Source organism: Xenia sp. Carnegie-2017, unplaced genomic scaffold (genome assembly GCF_021976095.1).
Source record: "Xenia sp. Carnegie-2017 unplaced genomic scaffold, XeniaSp_v1 HiC_scaffold_22, whole genome shotgun sequence".
In the NCBI taxonomy this organism is placed as follows: domain Eukaryota; kingdom Metazoa; phylum Cnidaria; class Anthozoa; order Malacalcyonacea; family Xeniidae; genus Xenia; species Xenia sp. Carnegie-2017.
In genome coordinates, this window is record NW_025813485.1 from 15,373,261 (window position 1) to 15,392,988 (window position 19,728).

Sequence of the window (19,728 nt, forward strand, 5' to 3'; positions counted from 1 at the left end):
CCTGAGAAAACACAACAGACAAATCAACTAATTGTCTTCACAAAAAATAATGGCCTTTTGCTATAAATACAACAAACAAAACACACTTACTTCTCTTGCAGACTTCCGACCTACTTAACTCCAAATATTCTCTTAAGATCAGCATAATTTAAGCTCAAAACTAGCCCTAAATTGATAAGGATATGCTTTTCAATTTGATCTTCTGTCATGTAATAAAATGACATAAAGTGTTAAAACTTTTATAGATCACAAACAACATGATGGCTGCCGCCATACTACCATACTACCATGTATTCAATTAACACAGCTTCAATCCAGTGAACTCGACATTTGAATAACTGGAATGATAACCGAAGCTAAAAATTGAAGCCAAAAAAATATTTGTCGTCATCATTCGTCATCACACGTCAGGCTCTAGTCTCTCGCGTGTTCATTTTATTTTTTTAAAATCATTTGTCCCTTGGTAATGGTAGAGTTCGGATCTTGATCAGAGCGTAAAAATAACGAAATGTTTGTAATGAAAAGGTTCACGGAAAGTGAATCAAAAAGATAAATCGAGAAGCAAGATGAGGTGAACTTAGTCGATCTGCTCTTACGCTGCGGTTTTCCTTTAAAACATATCAAAGTCTTTAAGGATATTCAATTATTGATATCGAGATGACAACCATTTAGTATTTCAAGTTTCAAGCACTATCAAAATCGATGAAAAATACAATCGCTCTGTAAAAAGTAAAAATGCGAGTTATAGACTCGATATTTTTTATGAAACTGGATATTCAAGTTTCTTTTTTATTCGGAAAAACAGATCTTTAAATCCACTTAAATGACAAAAAAGACAAACACTGTCTTTTTTGTTTTCCGTTTGAAAGTTTACCTTCCGACGAAAGAAAAATTTATGCTTGAATATTTTTTCGTCATATTTTCTATTGTATTGTCTTTTTAGCAAACAGTGTAATTTTCAGTTGGCTTTTCCTCGTTACAAGTTGTAAGTTAAAACGAACTCTCTGTAGTAAAGTTTCAGCTGTAAAAATAATCTTTGCGAAGAGTTGGCCTCGTGTGTTGTTTGTCGTGATGTTGTTTATATGTTTATGCTTTTGCAATTTGTATTCAAATTTATATTGGCCGTGTATGTTTGGCACTCAGGGGAATGAAACTGACGTACAAACCGCGTGAATATTCGACTTTGAAGGACTGGAACTGACGTACAAACCGCGCAAGAGACTAGGACTTTGGCTTCAATTTTATATCTATAAAATGTATTGTCGTTATCATTCCAGATATATATAGATGGAGTTCACTGCTTCAATCTCGTCGTGTAACATACTTTGTTAACCCCCCGTGAATCACCACTCCAGTGATTTTATAGATCAGTCTGCATCAAATTTAAAATATCATTCAGTAACATAATTTAGGGGGTGTTTACATGAATCCGGAATGAGTTTCGATCCGGAATGAACTCATTCCACTTTAAATGAAATCCTATTGCATGTTTACATGAATCCGGAATGAGTCACAACTCGATCCGGATCGAGTTCATTCCTAGTTTCATTCCGGATCGAAATTTCATTCCGGATCGAAATTTACTTGTTATCTCATGTAAACGCGAATTGAGTTTCATTCTGGAATGATATTGTGATTAATGACGAAGCACGCATGTGGCATGGGTATTGTCTTCCGGCAAATTGAAGCTCGTAAGCAAATAAAGAGGCTAAATGGGTTAAAATGAGTGCGAAGAAAAACAACAATTAGTTTCATGTAAACACGGATTGACATCACGTTTCGATCGGGATTGAAAGTCATTCCGGATTCACGTAAACACCCCCTTATTCATATTACATTAGTTTTTATTTTGATATTTGTCCATTCTTTTGCAGCAACTATCATTTGTCCAAACTAGATAGAATCTATTCATTTATTGTGATGATTACAGCAGTATTATAATATTATCTTAATTAAAACTATCTATACACATAACACAATTTATAATCTTAATAAACGGTTTATCTATATTTAAATTATGTAGAAAAACACAGACACAGTACATAGCAAACATAAGTACATAATATGAAGATGAAAGAAGCAATACAATGTTACTTGTGTCAGAATAACCAAAACTAATTACATTCATTACAATACTTTCAAAGAAATAATATAATTAATGATATAATTGATAATATAATTAATAATACAAATAATGAATCAATTAGCTGTTAAAATAATTGTTTCAACAGAAATTTAATAATTTCACAACAAGCAATTATAGACAATATCTAATATCCATATACTTTTAGCATGATATGAGTGAAGTTGAAGTTGATATGAAGTTGAAAGTAGATATATTATATACACAACTTCGAGGAAAGGAAAAGGGACTTCAATACCTCAGTTATATCATCACTTAAAGATTGTTTAGTGCAGAGTGGATCATCTTTGATTATCAGCTGACCACCTACAGGTGGGCTCATATAACAATGGGGCCCATCATTATTATATGAACAAACAACTGACATATTTTCATGCCAAAGACTATAGTTCATGCATTTTCACACATTTTCATGCCAAAGACTATATTTGCAATTTCACGCCATTGCAATTTCATTAAATTTTCATTACATTTCATTACATTTTGCAATTTCATTACATTTTCATGCAAGGGACTATGTATTTGCAATTTCACACACTTTCACACCAAAGACTATAGTCTGCATTTTCACACACTTTCATGCCAAAGGCTATAATTCATGCAATTTCACAAATTTTCACTTTTATGTTAGAAAAATCGTTTTGACAACTAAACGTCGTTTTTGTGCCCAAAACTGAAGAACATCCCGTCGTTTTTGGAGCTCGAGAATGCAATTATTTCGACACGACATTTTTCCGTCGTTAGCTCGTCTGAAATATTCAATATGTACGGTAACCATTTATGTTAACTCAACTAAACTTTAAAATGTTAAACTTTAACCTTCATATCTTTAAAAGTATTCATTGTTCAAGCCTTAAAATTTTGTAAACTATTATTTGATTTACTTTTTATACAAAAATAAAAAAAATCCAAATTTTAGCAATATTGCAGTGTCTTTAACAGAATACACAGGTCCGAAAATAATTATCAGATTCATTTTCGGGGTGTAAGGCCAAAATAAAGCATAGTAAAATTTGACAATGTTCGTTTATGTATAATCGACAATGTAAAATCAAGAAAGTTTTTACGTATTTCACATACGGCTTTAAACTTGTAGAACTGACCGTCAGGGTTTGCTCTTCAGTTTATCCTGGAATTCTGTTTAGCAAAATTTATCCTCTTACTTATGCTCTTTACTTATGGTCGGGGCTATCTATTCAGTAATTATATTTATACTTAATTAAGTCGTTCAAGGGAACTCAAGCCATTTCACCATGTCAATAAGAGAGCTTGACATGTTCACTCTCACGACTAAAATTATCCAATTCGTTTTTGTTTTATAAAGATATGACGACATTTCTTTTATTAGTCATTTTGATCGATGGAGTATCAAACAATTAATGCATATTGCATGTTGTTGTCGAAAGTGTTTTGATTGTGGTGTTTATCATCTCAGACTGGACCTTAATAAGTTATCTTAACCTTCATTGTAATTCACCTGTCTTCATGAAAGCACGACACTTCGTGTACATCAGTACATATAATGGAAAACATGCCATGTTGTCATGTTGAAATTAGTTTTGATTGCTGTACATTTTTCAGTAAAATAAGATGGTGGACAAACATATCTTGATCCACTTTATGTTAGCATACTAAGTAACACTTCTTAAAGTGAACATGAAATTAAACAATATCCAAGAATCTTGAAATTAGTGTATAAATACAGTGTGAGTGAAAATGTACTTCAAAAACATCATTTAATCAGACATTTCAGAGGACGACAAATCAGTAGAATCACTGGAATGAGCAAGAAAAAATCTCATACTGGCATCAAGTTCACTGTCACTGTTGTTGAACATCACGTCATTGTCCTCACTGCTGCTTATGTCACCATTAATGATGTCACCCAAATCATCATACATATGACTATTGATAGTATTATTTTCATGATATGAATCAAGTAATCTGTTATCATTCTCACTATTACTATTCTGTCTTGATACGTCACCCAGGTCTCTTAGTACAGTGTCGTCGTCATCAACAATAAAGTCAGCCAAATCATCAACTTCATCTTCACTCTGCTAAAATGATATGGTGATGTCATTTTTTAACTAGAGATTGGTTGCAGAGTACAAAGTAATAAACTTACCAATTCATCATCATCATCGTCGTCATCATCATTAACACCATCATCATAGTCATCATCATCATCATCATCATCATCATCATCATCATCATCATCATCATCATCATCATCATCATCATCATCATCATCATCATCATCATCATCATCATCATCATCTCCTTCTTCACATTTTATGCGACCGATTTCATAAAGACGACAAATACTTTCGAAATTGGCATCTTCGAATCCTTGATTCTAAAGTAAGTACCGACCAGAAAGTATATGACAAAGAGTTTCTATAAAATATGCTTTATATGTTCTTACCTCAACAATAGCCACAATTGTATCAGAGCAGTTTACAGCCAAGTTATTTATAGGTTTCTTTACATCATATGTTGCTATAGAATGATAGAGTAATTCTATGAAAACCAAAACATCACAAGAAAACGTATGATTAAGATTAGTGGGCATAATTGTGCAAAAAATGTCCGTGTCGTGCATGAAAACCTAGTAAAATCTTTGCACAAATTTCCCTTTTTTTAATGATAAATATAGACTTTTCTTTCTAATAAAAAGTATTGACAAAAAGTGACCTTGATCAATCGTTTGTATTTTATTTAACAATAAAAATTCTTACCAATCTGCTGAAAGTTGGTTGAATCGATTGTTTTGAATGACGACTCAAACTGTCCCATTATTTCAGCTTGTACAGCATGTTTCACTGTAAAAAATCTTTAATACTAAAATACCTGACACTGAAAGTGAGGATTAAGTCTGGCGTTCAACTGGGGTTTTCTATAACCATGTTTATATCCCAAGCTCACACTGTGAAATTTGGTTGATTGTTGCAGTCAGCCGGATGTTAAAAGACAGTCGAATGAAATCAAAGCCTCGGGGTCAAGCAGAGCATTATTTTCACCTTTGTGGTGACAAAATGTTGGCCTCGATTGACTGCCCTCTTTTCCAAGAACTCGCCAAAACAAACAACAAGAAATCTGGGTCTCATCGAAGTTCGAGTCAGAACTATTTATAATTTATCTTAATAAGCTTTTGGGAAGTTGGGACTGATTTGCCTGTTATGAACGCTGGCCAAAGTAAAGGCAACTTTTCAAACACACTGAAATAATCTGGCTGATCTCATTTTAAGATTTATATAAGAACACTTACCTCCAAATATGACATTTCCTTGGTTGTTGAATGTAACTTGACACTGATCTAATGATGGACAAGTATCAAGAAGATGAAAAGATCGAAGATCCCACTTCGTCAAAGTTAAGAAAAGATTTTCCTCTAATAATCTTCATCAGAAACATTCATGAAGGAACAGTTTAAAGGATACGATTTCAGAGTTTATAATGATTTCCAAATCGGATGGATGAAATACTCCACTGACGTAATTATTGAACTTATCAAATTTATGAATAATATTGGCGGACCGAATATCCCACAACAAGCCATCATTTAATATAAGCTCGTCTGTTTTGTTGAATGTGGCAATATTCTTCAAGTAATTATTACTGTTTTTTGAATCGGATAACGTTGTGATTTTCTGTCCTGCAGCAAGATCATAAATCTAGGAATGTATTAAGAAATAACAACTTAAAAACATTAAATGCACTTTTACGAAATAAAACAGAAGAGCTTTGTTATTCACAAAGGTGTTTAGAATAGAAAGAACTTTGTTATTCACAAAGGTGTTTAAAATAATTTTCAAAGTATACACAAATATACAGACAGATTTGCTGAATTAAATTGAAATGCCAATGAAACGAAATAATGACAAAACAAGACAGAAATTTATTCAGGGGCATTCCTTAAATTATTGTTAGACCCACTTCAGCTGTAGATCCCCGAGTTCCAATGACTTTAGATAGACTTTGGTTGCTAAATCTCACATGCCTTGCGTCAGGAAACGACAGCCTATAAAAAATATCACAGTAAAAAAACAACACATTGGGACAGTGAAGTGTACAAACTTAGCTCAAACAATTCATTTTTAAACAAATTAATTGCTTCCACACTCTTTGAGCACTGCAATATTTGCCAAGGAAGAATAAAGGATGGATATGTTATGTCACACTCTTTGAGCACCGCAATATTTGCCAAGGAAGAATAAAGGATGGATATGCTATGTCACACTCTTTGAGCACCGCAATATTTGCCAAGGAAGAATAAAGGATGGATATGCTATGTCACACTCTTTGAGCACCGCAATATTTGCCAAGGAAGAATAAAGGATGGATATGCTATGTCACACCCTTTGAGCACCGCAATATTTGCCAAGGAAGAATAAAGGATGGATATGCTATGTCACACTTTTTGAGCACCGCAATATTTGCCAAGGAAGAATAAAGGATGGATATGCTATGTCACACTATTTGAGCACCGCAATATTTGCCAAGAAAGAATAAAGGATGGATATGCTATGCCACACTCTTTGAACACCGCAATATTTGCAAAGGAAGAATAAAGGATGGATATGCTATGTTAGTCTCTATAATCACAGTAAACAAAGTTAATTTAATGCAGTTGAACCAACACCTCATGTCCAAGTTATTTGAACCCACAGACCATAATGACGACTGCGGGCTTCCAAAAGGCGAAGATGTGAGCAATAGTTTACCATCCTAGAAAAAAATTATTATTAATAAGTCGGTTGACGCATGGTATGTCAAAATAAATCAAAACACCTCAATTTGTATATGCAAGGTGTCCCAAAAAGTATGCACCGAAACCACCTTGGAATTGAAACGAGTGAATAAAGAAAAAAAATTATTACTTCCCAATTGGTCAAAATAACCACGACAAAAATAAAGAAAATTTCTCACAAAGATAAATGCAACAACGCAGCTTTAAAGCGAAAATTTGAACGTCAGATTTCAATAGAAAGTACACTCTTTTTGGGACAGCCTGTATTTACATTTAGATTAAATACAAGATTTTATTTTTAAAAAATCCACACCAAAACAACGTTCACGACAATATGAAAATGTTTTTAAATTAAACCAAAACTTCAATATTTCATTCAATCAACGTAGGATCCACCATTCGTTATAGCTCTAAAATGGCTACTAAAAAATAATTCAGGCGCCATAAAATGTTTACAATTACTATAAATGATATAAAACAAAACATACAATTGATGCAATACACGATGAAATTATGGAGCGATGACAGTTATGAGATCGCAAACACTATATAAAAAATATAAAAAAATCGATTCAAAGCCGTCATACGTCAATCTCATGATAAATAAATTTCATTTAGAATGAAAAAATATTAGAGAAATAATTGTCTACTTCGCCCGTTCGAATATTAAATATTTTTATCTCTCCAGCTTGTGTTCCAATGAAAATATCTGGTGTGTTTGGCTAAACAATACATAAAAAAACCAGATGTCATATAAATGGTCTCTAAAGGCAAGAAAACTACCTTAGCATAGCATAAGCGTCATAAGAAAAATATTTAGTACTAATATTTCTTAGAGTTACACAGAAATTTCGACTTCTCTCGTTTTTTATCGTTAATACAGAAGTAAAAAAATAGAAATACGTAAGGCAGTATTACCAAAAACGACGCACAAGTGTAGTAACATACTTCATCCAAGACTCTCAGCACTCGAAGAGGACGAAATCTTAGAGAAACAAAAATTTTACAATTTTCCATATCACCATGTTTTGTTCCCTCTTTTAGTTACCAATATATTTGATTCTACTCTACACATATTCACTCTACCTATGGTGTACCTACTGTAGACATATGTACTGTATGGTGTACCTACTGTAGACATCTGTACTGTATGGTGTACCTACTGTAGACATATGTACTGTATGGTTTACCTACTGTAGACATATGTACTGTATGGTTTACCTACTGTAGACATATGTACTGTACGGTTTACCAACTGTAGACATATGTACTGTATGGTTTACCTACTGTAGACATATGTACTGTATGGTTTACCAACTGTAGACATATGTACTGTATGGTTTACCTACTGTAGACATATGTACTGTATGGTTTACCAACTGTAGACATATGTACTGTATGGTTTACCTACTGTAGACATATGTACTGTATGGTTTACCTACTGTAGACATATGTACTGTATGGTTTACCAACTGTAGACATATGTACTGTATGGTTTACCAACTGTAGACATATGTACTGCATGGTTTACCAACTGTAGACATATGTACTGGTATGGTTTACCTACTGTAGACATATGTACTGTATGGTTTATCAACTGTAGACATATGTACTGTATGGTTTACCTACTGTAGACATATGTACTGTATGGTTTACCTACTGTAGACACATGTACTGTATGGTTTACCTACTGTAGACATGTGTACTGTATGGTTTACCTACTGTAGACAGATCTACTGTATGGTTTACCTACTGTAGACACATGTATGATGTAGTCTACCTAACTATAACATGTAGTTTACCTTTAGCAGAGATATACACCCCAAGAGATACATACTATGCAAATATCCACCCAATAGCTTACCTACTATAAACATATCTACAATTCAATTTCTTTCCTTCATAACCACCATAATCAGTTCGTGCCTTAACAGACATAAATAATACTACAGATTTCACAATATTAATTTCTCAACAGTTACATATTGTTTTCGACATGTAAATTACCTTTTTAGCTGCGAGTCTTGTAGTAATGTTCACTGACGCATGGCAACGTTTTTTTGGTTGTGGACATTGATGTGGCCTAAAATACAAACATACTGAAAATCAGCAAATGTTTTCTAAAAGAAGTGTTTCTATTGTATCCATACTTTAGGAGAGAAAAAGGTGGACAAACAGAGACAGGATGAGAGCATTTTTCATGTTGGTTTCTTAAATACTGCACTACTATGCTATCCAAAGTAGGTGAAGTGGATGTACTGCTGTTCGGACGTTGGGATCTGGACATTTGTGGTGAAAGGAATGATCCAAAACGATGAACGACGGAGTTTCCGGGTGAATTACAAACTGTATGACAGTCATAAACATTCGGCCGAGCAACATTAATACGAATCTAACAAAAATTCCCAATATCATTGATCATATCCTTTATAATACATTTTCAGACTAACGTCTACAAAAATATGTAAAAAGACCAATAGCTTGTACGAAGAGGTTTGAATGAACAGAGAAAAAGTAGTGCTTAGAATACAGTCACGCAGACGATTAGCAACGTTGGGTAAATTTTCTGCATTTTCTGGACGAGAGATCATTGATTAATTCTTTAAACATATTCAGACAACCTTTCTTTGCGCTGGAGATGATACGAATGTCGACTTTGAACAATTTTTATTCATTGATGATTTTGTTTCCTTCAACAAAGTCGCTGCTGTTTGTTTTAACCCTAAATAACACAAGCATAAAAAGTACATAGCAACACAATAAAATGATTTAATTCATTTCTTCTCAATAAGTTACTTTTCAGAATAAAATAAGAGACTAAATAATATGTATAAATATTTATGACCATATTAATGAAGAAATTAAAAAGTTAAAGTCTCAAATAAATGTGTTCCATACTATCTTTTTAAAATATTTAAGGTGAATATTTGATATTTAATAATTGTATTCATAAATATTTAAAATATTTACATTCATTCATTTCACAAAAAAATACGGCTCCACCAGAACCCATGCATTACCTCGCTCATTCAAATGTCTGTATATCAAAGCTAATAGTTCTTGGTCGGAGTAAGTGATTTTTGTTTGAGCAACCACATCAGCCTGAACAGATAAATTCAAATTTTTAACATTGCAAACGACTAATTTTAAAAATAAATAATCAAGTAAAAAGATACAACAAGATTTTTGGGCGACATTATCTCATTAGCTTATCAATTAAAAAGTTCCTACCTTGTTAACTTTTCCTAGAGTTAAGTATGAAGCAGTGTTGATGATTTTTCCGAGAACTTTCTCCAATAGTTTTGAAACGTATTTACAAAATACTCGATGTTCCGAAACGTTATCAGGAAGTATGGGCTCTCGCATTAAAACTATAAGTGATGCATATAAGAAATCATTTCTACTTATTTAAAACTTATTTATTTCAACTTATTTTTAAAAAGTCTTTCCGGATAAATATCGAACTGAGATTTTCGTGTTCGGACCGAGCCGTAGGGCAAGGTTTGTACTAAAAGACTGGGGTAAGATATTTCTCCGTAAAGACCAAGCAAGCAAGGTTAACGAAAGGTATATTTTATGGCATTATATTTGACCTGAAACGAAGCCACTTTTTTTCTCATCCTTGCTATTTTTCAAAGGTTAGTTTTTACTTCACAAATTTTTGTCAACACAAAAGAAATCGTCTTTCATGTGTCGTCGGGAAGATAGAACTCACATTCCCAGTGTTTTTTTTTCGACTTCTATATTTGTACATGATTTTTTGCTTCGCCTTTTGCGTTTTACATAACTTTCGCTACTTGCTTTTAGAAATTTGTTTACATTTTGTCGAAGAATTACATATATTGCATCGTCAAAAATGTTTCTGAGTCAATCATAAGCATGCCATTTCACCGAAAGTAGCGCTGGCTATAAAATAATAACCTTTTGCTTTGATATAAGACTGTTTAGTATGATACAATTATTTACTTACGTTGCAACTGCCCGCTATGAAACATGGGTAATTTACTCATTATTTGTCGGATTTCATCACTTCTTGCCAGTCCCCATAGAGCACGACATGCCAAAGCGCGAATGTTGTCTGCATCTGATATCGGTGTTTTTATAAAAGTCAAAGTAAGTAAAACCCGAATACCGTTATAAGCGCGAACACAATTCCATAATTGTTGTTGAATATTGTCTTTTGATGGTTTTCTTTTTGAAGTTTTAAGGTCATTTGAGATGTGAGTTGGAACCTGAAGGAAAATTTATAGGACTAAGGAAGTAAAGAGTACAACAGCTAAATCTTGAAAATAACACATTTGACATTTGCCGCTAAGCGAATTAAGTTCAATTATCGTAACTGCGTAAAATCACTTTTGATAATGCGCAATTTAATAAAAAAGACAAGTTTTTAAAATAAACATATTTATTTAAAAAAAACTTGTCGTTTTTATTAAAGTTCAATTATGATTAACATACAATTTTTTGCAAGATATATTAGAAAAGTTTTTACGCAAATTCAAAGTAATGTTTGACTTGATATGATTTAATTATAACTGTGAAAATAAATAAATGAAATAAATTGCACCAAATTCCGAACTTGATTGCATACAATTGGATAGTTTTGCTCAATACAGTGCTCCATATTTTAAGAAAAATTGCTAATCGATTTCAAGTATAAAGGAAAGGGAACCTGCGAAAAAATTTATTCCACCAATTGTTTAAAATAACATTGAAAAAATTATTCGCTGACTGACTTGTTTACAATAACACAACATACAATTGATATAAATTATATACCTAAATATTATCATTATGCTGTTAAGCCCTTAACATTACTAAATGACAATTGTAATTTTATGATTTACAAAGTTCTGACAAACAATCGCAATTTTAAGGAATTTTATAATTTACCTTGTGTTTAAATGTAGCACAAACACAGTTGCATAGAACAAGTAATGCAGCTTTTTGAACTTCAGCGTCTGCAACAAGATCACCTTCAGCGGCTCGTAGCAATACACTAAGGGTGTAGACACATAACAAAAAAACTTAATACACATATGAAATAACAAATAAACAAATGAAATAACAAATAAACAAATGAAATAACAAATAAACAAATGAAATAACAAATAAACAAATGAAATAACAAATAAACAAATGAAATAACAAATAAACAAATGTAATAACAAATAAAAAATGAAATAACAAATAAACAATGGAATAAAAATAAAATAAATAAAAATGGAATGGAATAAATAAAATATGAATAACAAATGAAATAAATGAATGGAATAAATGGAATGGAATAAATAAATGGAATGGAATGGAATGGAATGGAATGGAACAATGGAAATGGAATAAATGGAATGGAATGGAATGGAATGGAATGGAATGGAATGAAATAAATAATGGAATGGAATGGAATAATGGAATAAATGGAATGGAATAAATAATGGAATAATGGAATAATAAATGTAATAATAATGGAATAAATAAACATGAAAATAATAATAATAATAATAAATAAATAATGTAATAACATATATATATATATGTAACAAAAAATACAGGTAGGTTACAAGAGAGGCATTTCTCATGAGACTTGATGGTGATGACAAAATACAGGTAAGTCTTACTAACCGTATACCGATTTCAGTAATTCCAGTAGGTAATGTAACAGGTTCAATCAGGGCTAATTGTGTCTCAACACAAACCGTAAGTACTGTTAAAGTATCCAAGCTAATCGGGTAACATCGTTTCTAAAAATGTCATATTTTCTCATTACCTGATTTTGTAATGCTTCCAACGTAATGTTTTTTTTACCTACCGAGAAGTGTAACTACTCCATTCAGAAGAAAGACAAACAATTTGTATTAGCAGTGATATTCCTTGTAAATTTATCATCATCTATAACATACGCCAGAAAGGTCAATGAGACAATACATGTTTTTCAACAAAGCAATGATTGGTAGTTTAGATAAAAACTGCACATAAATCTTGTAATTTAAATCATCATGATCTATTGAGAAAATAATACCGACATTTTTATACAAATTTCATCACCTTAAAACAAGTTTTACTACTCTATAAATCACAACTAGAATCCAATGATAGAGCTAAGTTTAAAAAACACGGCCTTTTGACTCATAATGTCCATCAATCACAAAACGTTTCATAGCTTTATTCATTTGTACTTTGCTTTTACGAATGGTGGGAGCACACCATGCCGGTGATTGAACAAACAAGTTTGAAAATACATTTGTTGAAACAAGCTGGAGATAATACACAATGAGCCAATAATATAAAAATGAAAACTCGAGCAGTCCCTACACCTTTTCGCATTGCTCAGAGAGTAAGTTGTTCACTCGATGACAACTTATTAGAAAAATCATCTGAGTATGCGCAGTCGACTTTATCAACTCTCCGAGTTTATGGCTATGTCAACAACGAGCTGTTGGGTCAACTTGCACCTATTTCGGACTAACTGTCAAATAGCAACGGAGGCTAAGTTGCAGTGGCTAATAAGTCCAGACGGCACTCTCCTGCTTAACACTTCAGTGGTCTGATAGGCTGAAGCTAGTGCTGTAGAACTAAATTTATTAGATGGGGGCTCTCTTGACTTTTTTGTCAATACTGCCCTTTTAACATTACCAATTTCAAAGGTAGAAGGGGGGTTCCTCCCTCAAGCGCCCCTCCACTTCTATCTACAGCACTGGCTGAAGCTAGCTATTGACATCCCCAAGTAAGATAGCGTGGCAGCAATCGACATCTTCTACCAAAACGTTAACATGTCACCCTCTAATGCTCAGCTGTCTCCGGGTATCGCGAGGCATAAGACCGCACACAATTTCACTCACAATTTTCCCATTCAATACATTTTATAAAGATTTTTCTACGATGCATTCATGACTTACATCAATTGACGGCCACTTTATTATGACGTGAGAATTTTCCAAAAGCAGATCAATATTCTCAAGCATACTCACATGGGTGATAGTTATGGCCTAAAAAATATAGAAAATAATGTCTTACCAACTACATCAAAACAAAATAATGAAAACGTAGAAATCCTTTCACCTTATAATCAGGAGTTGGTGGAGGTGATGTGTTACCGTTGTTCATAGCAAGTGATCTTTTTAAAGCATTTGCTTTGTAAGCAACATGCGAATCAAAATATCTTCTCAATGCCAAACACGTATGTTTTACAGTTTGACGACAGTCAAATAAATAATCGTCGCTCAACACTTCGCTTGATTCCGTTAAGATTTCCAACGTACTCAACTAAAAATAAACATATCCGAGCACTTGAAGTAAGAGTAGAATCATCATATTAATGTAAAACATATTAAAGAAAAACACGAATGAATCGGACTGTACTATGAAAATATAAACGAACCATATTGATTAATTTCCTTAATCCATCATTACTGTCAAATAAAGAAAGAATTGCATAAAAAGGAAAAGTTTGTGAAAAAAATATCGTTGCATAACATCTTCCTGAGAAGTGAGAGAATTCCATTAACCATAAAATGTATTTGACTACGTCTGACAACACTGGAGGTGGTAAAACACAAATCTAAAAGAAAATGTAAAAACGCTGCAAATATTTTCATGGAAAATTTATTCTTTGATGATGAATGCTTTGAAAATTAGGAAAAGCACAACAATGTATCAACTTTCACTAGAGCTTAATTATTTTCGCCGTTCACAAAAAATTTGTGAAATAAGTATATCACAAATAGCACAAAAAACAACTTATACACGTAAATAAAGCAATAACTTTTTTCTTGTTATTTTTTTAAAAAGTTAAAATGCTATTTTAGTTTTCCTGGGAAGCTTTCGCAGTTTTGCTAAATCAACAACAAAGTTCTTTCATGTTTGTAAATGTAGATCGTCCAAGTTGATATAGTCCTGAGAAGGACTGTTTTTGTTGTTGTTGACTGACGTTTCGACAACCTTAGCGGTAGTCATCTTCAGAGTCAAAAATAGTCCTTCTCAGGGCTATACCAACCTGGACGATCTACATTTACAAACATGTAACGATACTCCCGGGTTCAAACCATTTACTTTATAACGTTCTTTCAACAACATTTAATAATGGTTCTCTCCTTACGTAGAAAACGTCATGTTAATTATCGCTGTATTTTTTAACCTTTTCCAAGGCGTCTTCGACGTACGCAAGGTAATAAAAACAGCATGAAACAGCCGTAGCAGACGTGGAAGGTCGCGGTATTTGAATAAGCTTTTCAATGCCACCATTACTGACAAACTCAAGGGCAAATTTCTTGTGACACATCAATGACGTTAAATACTTTTAAATACAAAAGTTATCATGTTAATTTAACATTTACATATACACATATATTATAATTAAAATCATTTTAGTGCGTTCACTAAAAAATCATTAAACCTGAAGCGCTTGAAAGATCACTCCATCTTCACATGAATGTTTCACACTTATAAAATGAGCAACGATACTTTGTACATCCAACTCAAAGAATATTTGTAGAAACTAAAGAAATGAAGAAATACCAACATGCTACAAAAACTGATCATAAAGACGACAAACGAGACTAGAGCGAAAACAAAAGAGAGAGAGAGAAGAGGAAGAGAGAGAAATTGAGAACAATAAAGAGAGAGACGACAAGAAAGAAAGAGAGATAGGCCAAGGGAATAGAAAAATTGCATTTTTTTACAGTAAAGAATATTACTAATGAAATTATATCTTTTCTTTCAAGTGCAGCTGCGCATAGAGTAAAAATTTTATAAGTCGATCAGAAAATTCCAACATAAAAATGGACAATCTATTTATGCTGGAAGAAAAGTGTTATTCTACCTCTTGATATTCTCCTAGAGGAGTAAGATAACGTAACATCAGTCTGATTTGAGCGTTAAGTGTAAGAGGGAAAAGTTTAAACGACGATGGCTTTAACTGACGACCAACTTTTTTGTTTTCTAAAAAATGAAGATTTCACACATAATAGAATTTGTTGGATATTCAATGGTCAATGAAAAGCTATCAGTTCAATGAACCAACCTCTCTTAGTCAAGTTATAGCTGGACTTTCCATCAGTTGCCGCTAGGCTTCCACTACTGTCAAAATCTTTTTTGTTCTTAATGCTTCCAATTTTTGGTTTGGTTTTTGAAGCAGTCTTCGGTTTAGGAAATTCATCAATAGCTTTTTGATTTATTTCTTTAAAATCTTTTGCTGACTTTAAACGGTTTATCACTATGGGGATCTGGCAGGATTTACAATAATAAACAACGTCAAAAATAAGAATTTATAATTGCAGATGGGTACAATTTTTCTACAAACAAGAAAGTAACTATAAATATGTAGAAAATGAGCCACATTCTTTTGCACAACAAAACAACTCAAATTCATAACAGCCAAAAAATTTACAAAAGAATCAATTGTTGAATTAAAACTACTAAATATATCTCTACCAAATGAGCGTTATGTTCTCTGTGGGCCGAAGAAAACTCCTCCATACCCATAGCAATACCAAGAAGTCCTATATGGTTATATAAAACATAAAAAACAGCTCATAGAAAGTTGAGGTCAACCTAGCGCATTAATTACCCATTGAATAGGAACGTAATGGCTCTTTCCCATTTTCTGCCCAGTCATAAAGTCTTAATAGAAAACCTTCCTACACAAAATAAACAATAATAAGAATCACATCATGTGGAATTATTTGCAATTTAATAGAAACCAAATACCGTTTCTTGATATATCTGTTCCATTTCCAGACAACACATGATATCAAAAAGAAGACGACAAGAAACAGAACATAGTTTGAAGTCCCAACGAGAAGTCATTAGATATGTGTTTAATAAAACGTCCACTAAATCTTCACTTTTACTCAAACATTTTAAAATATGCGCATAAGTGGATTCGGGATTGCTGCATGCTGAAATGATGTTGGAAAACCATATGTTAACAGAATAAAAAAGGTGTATAAAAAGAGTTAAATATCTTATAATTAGTACATAATCTTTCAAAGTTCCTATGTAATTTATTTTGTCGGACTATGTCTTTAAAGTTAACAATGAAGCACTATGATCTATATTTTATCTATGGCTTAATTTATTAAAAAATTTTCATGTTGGACAATAATATTTGCACTAAAATTTAACAATATGAATTCTATAAACTTGTTGTACAAATAATTATGCACAAGGTAAATTTTAAGTTGTCCAAAGTTGTCCTTTCATAAATTTGAACATTGTGCAGCAATTAACAATTTTATCAACAATCTAATATAACAAAACTATCAGGTACCTGGACCTCTGTCATCAAATGGGTCTGGATCAGATTTTAAAAACACTTCATATTGTTCTTCAAGAACATCAGCAATTCTAGAAAAAATTAACATTCATTAACTTGAAATTTCATGTTGATAATAACTCTTTGCATTTTTGGATCTTACTTTTTCAAATACAAACTGTCAAAAACAAAAAAGAATGCTTCTAATAATCAATAGAAATGAGTAAATGGGCATATTTAATATAAAGCTGCCATTTTCTTTGTAGAATGTTGCATATGAATGTTGATGGAGTCCGCAAACGAGGTAGACCGAGAAGGAGATGGATGGATGCTGTGAACAGTGATATGAAGGCGATGGGTATAATGAGAGATATGGCGAGAGATAGAGACGTTTGGCGTAGAAAAATTCATGGACCGGTCAACCCCCCTGGCGGGGATTAATACTGGCCGGTATACAAATGTTGTTTGTTTGTTGTTTGTATTTTCTTCATAAATCACATTAAATATCAATGCACTTAAACAAATATCAAGATAATACTAATTTATTTTTTGGAAAATGGTTAATAACATGTGTGTCATAACCAACATCAGAGTAATAATATGATGTTTCCATAATTTCTTAAAAGCCCTATATATACATTAAGCATTTCATATGAACAACAATTTTCTTTAGAGTAAACATGTTTTGGCAGCTTATGCATGGTTATGGTCATAGCCATAACTATATAACACCAGAGTGGTGACCAAATTATTAATTAGATAACTAAAGATTGTGATTGAGAATAGACGATCTTTCTTTGGCTAGACTGCAGCTAAGCAAACACTAGAGACGCTTACATGCAGAGCGCAGGCTTGTATGATATAGCAGCTTTCTTCGGGCAAGAAAATACATGTTTGTGTTTGATTTATTACTACCACATTAGAAAGTTTGTCTTAGTTTTAGTCTTCCAAACATTGTTTAGGTTATGGTTATGGTTTGGGTCATGGTTATGGTTTGGGCCATGGTTATGATTTGGGTCATGGTTATGGTTTGGGTCATGGTTTTGATTTGGGTCATGATTATGATTTGGGTCATGGTTATGGTTAGGGTTTGGGTGAGGGTTATGGTAATGGTTTGGGTTATGGTTTTATGATTTGGGTCATGGTTATGGTTATGGTTTGGGTGAGGTTGGTTATGGGTTATGGTTTGGGTGGTTATGGTTAGGTTTATGGTTTAGTTTTATGGTTTGGGTCATGGTTATGGTTATGGTTTGGGTGAGGGTTATATGGTTTGGGTTATGGTTTGGGTCATGGTTATGGGTGAGGGTTATAGTTTGGGTTATGGTTTGGGTTATGGTTAGGGTTTTAGGGTTAGTTATGATTATGGTTTAGGACATGGTTAGGGTTTGAGTTATGGTTTTCGGCAGCATTTTAAGGGTCTAATTGCAGGATTAAAACAAAAACAAACTTGATATTAAGTATATAAACTTTTTAGCAGATTGCTTTAATAAAATGTTTTATCATTACTTTTACTTTTTTAATATTAATAATTTTTAGTTATGTAAGCAAGCGGCCATATGCATTAGAATTGGGGAGAAGGGCTCATATTCAAATAGGGATGAATGAATGAATGAATAATTTTATTTCAATGCGCTAACCGTGGTCAACAAGTGAGTTGTTTTCCACATGGGGCATGTGCAAATTTAACAGAAATGAATTTAACAAGAATTCTAAATCAAAAAAGTACAGTTCCTAAAACATTAAATTACATTGTATAGACTACAAAGTTAGGTAAGTATTTAAATATCACGAAATTATTTGGGAAAGTGAGCAGCGATTCTGTTTTGAAGACTTTAGAGAGCATGATTCTCTGAGATCAATAGGTTTATATCAGGTGTTAAATTCCTATGAAATCCTTTGATATTAACATACTATAACAGGCATTAATGAATACGAGCCCCCTAATTATCGATTTTCCTACGTTCATGTTAAGGCCCATAAATGGCAGGGGCCCACAGTGAGTTTTCGTGTCTTAGTCCCTGGTCATCACGTCCCTCAGTAACATAAATTTTCTCGATTTCCTTGCAATGATTCATATAAATATAAATGATAATTCTTGAAAATGCACTTTTAATGCCATTCTGATAACTAACCTTTCAAGAGTCTCAATAGGACTTTCATGAAGACGTTCTTTTTCCTTCCATTGTTCCAACAAAGTTGTAACGTCAGAAATGGCATCCAGGGCGCTGACTACTGACATATTTCTTACCTAATATTTTGAACGTTAAACAAAAAGTACTGCTGCAAGTGTACGGCCTTTCGTTATTAATATCAGTAGTATCGGCAGGTAAATGGTGATACCGGTATTGGCAATTGCTCCCCTCATGTCAAATTAAATGAAGTATTGCCTTGATTTGATGGAAAACTGTGGGGGACTGGGAGTTGGGGGCCAATTCAGGTCCCGGATGTATCGCGGCTTCCTATGCACCTTCGCATGCTGTTTTGATCATGTTTAAGCTTTTTCCTGTGTGAATGACAACTATATGTTTTTGAAGTCTCTTAGCTGTTGAATTTTGGGCAAAAAATTCAACAGCTAAGAAT

The 19,728-nt window shown here is 32.9% G+C and overlaps 1 protein-coding gene across 1 annotated transcript; it reads right to left on the bottom strand.

Moving 5' to 3' along the window:
• Nucleotides 1–3,685: 3,685 nt before the first annotated feature.
• On the bottom strand, nt 3,686–19,566 carry LOC124446414 (DDB1- and CUL4-associated factor 1-like). The gene is given in 34 exon segments (XM_046997263.1): nt 3,686–4,203; nt 4,272–4,502; nt 4,572–4,645; nt 4,885–4,968; nt 5,415–5,508; nt 5,587–5,820; nt 6,083–6,167; nt 6,789–6,874; nt 7,385–7,441; nt 7,547–7,618; nt 7,815–7,881; nt 8,761–8,822; nt 8,904–8,979; nt 9,047–9,288; nt 9,518–9,618; nt 9,917–9,998; nt 10,128–10,267; nt 10,867–11,128; nt 11,790–11,895; nt 12,519–12,618; nt 12,621–12,637; nt 12,706–12,785; nt 13,793–13,882; nt 13,956–14,159; nt 14,275–14,454; nt 15,031–15,189; nt 15,289–15,390; nt 15,715–15,833; nt 15,916–16,117; nt 16,326–16,393; nt 16,462–16,531; nt 16,602–16,792; nt 17,164–17,240; nt 19,281–19,566. Coding segments are annotated over 34 exon segments (4,245 nt in total). The 5' UTR covers nt 19,388–19,566; the 3' UTR covers nt 3,686–3,879.
• Nucleotides 19,567–19,728: the final 162 nt, after the last annotated feature.